At 38.2% G+C, this 6,000-nt stretch overlaps 1 protein-coding gene across 1 annotated transcript in view; it reads left to right on the top strand.

Annotated features, from left to right (window-relative positions):
- Positions 1-5,708: 5,708 nt before the first annotated feature.
- The window catches only part of Prdm2 (PR domain containing 2, with ZNF domain), a gene marked incomplete in the record, with an annotated part of 99,967 nt that continues 99,675 nt past the window's right edge, over positions 5,709-6,000 (top strand). Inside the window, 1 exon segment of the mRNA XM_013507399.1 lies at positions 5,709-5,782. Within this exon segment, the coding sequence (XP_013362853.1) occupies positions 5,774-5,782 (9 nt within the window).

Below are 6,000 nucleotides of genomic sequence, written 5' to 3'. Positions count from 1 at the left end.
TAAAATTATTAAACTCTTGAAACCATATTTTGTAGTTAGCAAATTCCCAGGCAGGTTCAGTATTTGTGTGTTTGCTTATTCTAGCAAGTGGGCAGTACATGTTTTCATGTTCACATACAGAGTTTGAAGGTAAGAAATATGATCAGTAAGTTTCTGTGGGGGCTGGGGATTTAGCTCAGCGACACAGCACCTGCCTGGCAAGTGCAAGGTCGTGAGTTCGATTCCTGGTACCAGAAAAAAAACAAAACAAAACAAAATAATAATTTTCTGTGACAGTGAGTATGTAATAGTGTTTGTGAGTTAATAAGACTGAGAAGTTGACATGGTTCAGGTATTTTTATTTTTGTAGAAGTTTTCCTATTGCAAAAATTTTTTGGTCAGAGTGAGTTAAAATCAGTGTTAGGTGCTAAAAACTTGCTAAAAGCTTAATCTTCTATTTGCTATGAGAACTACTTTATGTAGTAACTGGTTTTAGAATAATTTTCTTATTGTGACCATAAACTTTCTGAGTCATCTTGCAAAAAGCGGCCTATTAAAACCTTTTTCTTGTACCTAGTCCCTGTTTTGATATCATTTTTGATCTTCTAAATTCATTATAACCGTACTAGTTTTCTTCTGTTCTACTCTTTGCCTATAAGCTTCCCAAGTCTTACAGAGTTAGCGTTTTCTGATTTTTGATGTGACAATGTGGGTTTTTGTAATTTAAGAAAATAATTATGAGAAATTAGTGTCAGTGACCTCTAAGTGACTATTGCAAAGCTAGTTATGGTGTTTTCCAAATATCCACAAAAGATATAAACTGATCCTAAAGAATAATTGTGAAATCAGTGACTTATAGATGACAGTGTAAATCAAGTCAAATATGAAATATTTTCCAAATTCATCTCCTTTCTCCTACATCGAATCTTAAAGAATCTGCTTACTTTTTCTTTGCCCTTTATGTAGCTTTGTAGAACAAACAAATCTGCAAAGATACGTGAAGAAAGTTTAACGAGTGTTATATGTATTTTGTTGGTGCCAGTGTACATCCGTCTTTAGATTAATCTGCTTTATCTCAAAGGATTGTTGAGGGAGATACAGAACTGGGTGTATCTAGCCAGCGTCCTTTTTCTGCTTCTTCCAAGAGTGATCGGTATCAATAAGGTAGAACAGGAGGGATACAAAGACATGGTCAGGGGTTCCTATGGAAACAACACTGTTTAGCCAGACATGGAAATCTAGAAGAGAAACTAAGGCGTAACCCACTGTCAGAAAAGTCCTGAACTTTTTAAGGTTTCAGTATCTAAAATTAGAAAGCAAGAGGCACTTTATTCTTTAGCTTTAAAATATATTTGATAGGATGATTAAGTTTCATTGGTATGTCCGGAAAGATTTCTAGCGCTCATGGGGTTGATCATTAAATTTGACAAAACTTTGACCTCAGGGTAGTCGTTAGTCAAATTTTTAACTGATTTGACATTAGTTAGATGCTATGTAAAAGTGCTGCTATTGAAATCAGTGCTGAACATGAACATTATGTGGGTTTCCCGTGGTGCTTTCAAGGGGTTTTGAGCAGGGCTGGAGGAGTCTTAAGGAAGTTACTCTGAAGCAGTGGTTGTGAAGCCTGGGGTTGCTTTAAAATACATAATTTCAGGGGCTGGGGATTTAGCTCAGCGGCAAAAGCGCCTGCCTGGCAAGCGCAAGGTCGTGAGTTCGGTTCCCGGTACCGGAGAAAAACCAAAATAAATAAATAAATAAATAAATAAACAAAGAAAATACATAATTTCGTATCTGATTGCAGCTAGTCAGATGATTACTAAATTTCAGAAATTCTCAGCTCTGAAGTCAGTGTCAGATTTGCCATGCTTTTAGTACTGTAAGATATTTTAGATAGATAATTTGACCATTGTATGTGCCAAGAGGGAGAGAGGAAGAATGAGAGTATGGTTTTTAGCAACTGGGGGGTGGAAGTGGTGGAAAGGTGGGTCTCCTCCCCACAGGTACATTGAGCGAACTTTTAGAAAAAGGTGTTGGGATCACTCTTTTCTCTAGCAAGGAATACAGTGAGTGTATTCCTGTTTGGACTAAGAGGGAACAGAATGGTATAGAAAGTCATAGAAGATTTTAAATTATGTAGCAATCTGAATTATATTACACCTTTTTTGATTTAGAAAAAGTTTGCCATTTATTCAGATAATAAAGAATAAAGTGCTTTAAGTACTGTACTATTTTAGCTGCCTAATAGGAGATGTCAGGACCGGGCAGCTGTTTGAATTGTGCCTATTAGCTATATGTGCCTATGTGCCTATGAACTGGAAAGGGTGAGAAAAGGAGAGGAGAACTTGTTAAGAAAGGAAAACAAATGAAAAGGAGCTAGAAAGAAGGCAGTTGCTCCTTCCTCGCAGGACCTCAGGACCATCTTTGACTTTCTTTTGCTTTTCCTTCCTTCTTTACTCTAATTTAGCAGCTGAATTCGAGGGCTCTATTTTTTCTGTTTTCATTTCCCTTTCCTTCTCCTCCCCTTCCCTTCCCCGCTTCCAGAATCCAGTCACTTCTGTTTCTTCTGCCACCTGGGCCAAGTTAGCATCATCTGTTACCTACACAGGGCATTTGCTGTGACGTCACCGCCTGCACATTGTCTATGCCCCTCAGCTCCAAGCCTGCTGCGCAGGAGGCTTCCCCCTCATGCTTCGGCTTTCTCTCAAAGCTCCTCCCCAAACCTTCCAGGCTTACATCTCTTCTCCTTCCTGGTGTTACGAGATGGCTCCTCAGGCCTTCTCTCACCAGATTGTTGGTTTGCTGGTTGTAGAGCTAGATAGAGAGATTGTAATCCCTGTTGCCCTTTTCCTAACTCTTTAATTTTTTTTCTAAATCACATTCTTATCCCATGTGCTATGTTTTGTGTTTTGTGTATTTGTGCATTGCAGGTCGCCTCCCCTGGAGGGCAGGGATCCTCCCTCTGTTACTGTTGCAGAACAGTGGTTGTGTGTGTGTGTGTGTGTGTGTGTGTGTGTGTGTGTGTGTGTGTGTTGTGGTACTGGGGATTGAACTCAGGCCCTTGTGCATGCTAGGCAAGCACTCTACCACTGAGCTACATCCCCAGCCCTGCAGAACAGTGTTTGACGCATAGTAAGGGCTCAGGGTAGACAGGAGTCATGGTGGGTGAGGGAACACTTACTCTTATGCAATGAAAGGTTCCATAATCAAAAATATAAGCGTTCCATTCTAGAATCAAAAATATAGCCAGTTTAGATCCTTAAACTAAATTGTTGTCCTTTTTTCCTTTCACAACATGAAATGTTCAGAACTGGACACAGTCCAATCTGTAGTGACAGAAAGCAGATTAATACTTCCCTAGTGGCTGGTTTCTTTTTGTGCTGAAGAAAATGTACTAAAATTGATTGTGGTGATGATTTCACAATTCTGTAAGTATTTGAGTAACACATTTAAAGTAAGTCAGTTGTGTGGTATATGAATATAGCTCAGTGAAGCTTTAAACAAACAAAAAAGCAAAAAATCCAAAACAAAATAAAACCAAACAAGAATGAAATATAGTTAAGAAGTGATAGAAACCAGGATTATGGGACTTTGGCAAGTTATCTTGACCTTCTTCAATGTGTCTTGTTAGCTGAGGATTCTAGTGCTTACCTCGGTAAATATTACTGAGCTAATTATGTGAAGGCCTTACAGTGCCTGCTGGACTTTGGAAGAAGTTTCTTATGTAATAATTGTGAAAACTGGTGACTCTCATGACAAGGAAGAGACAAACCAACGGAAATGGCCAGCACTGTAGCTGCATTCAGACATCTCTCATTAAAATATTTGCATTTGTTAAGTTTTAGTCTGTTTCTCAAAGAGGAAGTGAGGCCAAGGTGAATAAGCCTACCTAGAAAAGCTCAGTAAGAGGACAAGTGAAACCCTAACTCCTTACTCACTGTCACATTGGACCACCCGGGGGAACTGATGATAGTGGGCATTTTTGGTTGAGGCGTTTATGTAAGCATGTTTTAGAAGTCATGAACCTTATCACTGTTTTACACCCAAGTGTATATTTTTAACGGGATCACAATCTCAGGTCTCATACAATAGGATGGATTATATTCATGGGTACCGGGAATTGAACTCAGAATGTCACGCTTGCCCGACAGGCACTGTGCCGTTGAGCTATATCCCAGCCCTAGGATGGATTATATTCAATATGTGATGTGTATACTGCAGAAGGACATGTTACATATCTATGAGAAAGACGTGCATTGTTATACTTTAAAAGAAGGGAGGTTTTGTTTGGGTCACTCTTCTTTTAGGGATGTTTTTATTAACTGAGTATTTAATTACTAGGCATATACATTGGTTTGGATAGTGCTGATCTCTCTTAACAAGATGCATTTTTATGGAGTACATTCGTTGTGCCTTTTACAAATAAAAACATAGTTCAGATGACCAGACCGTAATTGAAATGTAGCGCCTTTGCCTGTTAAAAGTGATCAGGTGAGTGTGGTTAAAGAGAAGAGTGTCAACCTTCCTCACAAAACTGGGGTACAATGTAAAATGCAAATCAGTATTCTTCGTGACAGTGACCAGGCAGTATATTCTTCTGGTGAGAAAAAAGCCATTATACTCCAAATTCCTTGGGTTATTAACAGTTAGAACAGAAAGTTACAATGTAAGCAGAGCCTTGTGAGCCAAGAAGGAAAGAGAAGTTATTATTAATAAATGCCTGAAGAAATAGAATCGCACTTAATGGTGCATGTATGCGTCCATATATTGAAGCATTTAGAACATTACAGTGGAAGCTGTACTTAAAGTGGCATGATTTTCACGTATTAGGAATGACATCAAATGGCTCCTCAGGCATACACTGCAGAAAGGACCATTTGCATAGATTATTATTTAGAAAACCAATATAGCCGCGCATTGCTTAATGACTGCTTGTGTTCTGAGGAATGCGTCCTTAGGCTGTTTTTTACTGTATGAACTTTATAAATGACCGACACAACATTGCTAAGACAGCTGCAACGTCACGAGGCAGGATAATCTTATGGGGCCACTGTCATGTATGTGGTCCGTCGCTGACTGAAACGTCATTATGTGGTACATGATTGTGTATGTGTGTTCACATGAAAATACCTCATTGTCTTATTCTCATATACTAGTAATATGTTGAGCACAAAATTTTAAAGGAATAATTGTAGCTTTTTCTAAAGCTCTTTTATTAAAGCCTTTGCATTTTATTGCATATTTTTGTTCTTTTCCTCAAAGATAATTTACCATAGCCGATGTTAGTAAATCCACATTTCTGCTTCAGGAACTTGAAAAACAGTAATGTAATGGGCTCTAATTGTGTTTGCCTGCAACACATTGATGCAAGCAAAAGAAGGACACTTGCTTTGCATAATGACTTACTCTTTAGTGCTTTGTGTTTCTCACTGTTAACAAAGCTAATTTATTTTTAGGAGTGATGCAATTCCAAAGCAGAAATTTGATGTCATTCTAATCAGTGTGCTTTCAGTTGCGGAGTACAATGAAGCCCTAGTAAGGATTAGTAAGAAATCTATTTTATTGTGGATAATAAATTTGAGAAGTAAGCTGTCAGCGTAGAGTGAAGTTGATCTGGCATGAGATGCTTTATGAATAGCCCTTTGAGCAAACTCGGCAGTTCTGTGTGTGGTTTTAAATCACTGTAAATTTGTAGGCAGGTACATATTACAATTGTCTGTTTTTCTTTTTAGGGTTCATGTAATCAAAGAAGTTTCTTTGTTGTGTGTATCTTTACAGAACACAACAGGAATTGAAAATGAATCAGGTGAGTTTAAAAATAAAAATTTATACAAATACATAACCTAGATGTTAGACCAGCACTTGATTTTAAAGACAGTAACACACACGTTCATTCTGCTTAGATTTTCATTTTCATTTCTTAGCACCATTTATTAGTTCTTCGCTTTCACAGTGTGCATTTAACGGAGTGGAATGTGCGTTACTCTGTCTTGGGTTGGCATTTCTGTGGGTCCTTGAGTGGCG

Source organism: Chinchilla lanigera, unplaced genomic scaffold, assembly GCF_000276665.1.
Source record: "Chinchilla lanigera isolate Chin_1 unplaced genomic scaffold, ChiLan1.0 scaffold00126, whole genome shotgun sequence".
Classification (NCBI taxonomy): Eukaryota; Metazoa; Chordata; class Mammalia; order Rodentia; family Chinchillidae; genus Chinchilla; species Chinchilla lanigera.
This window is presented reverse-complemented; position numbering and strand designations above follow the sequence as displayed.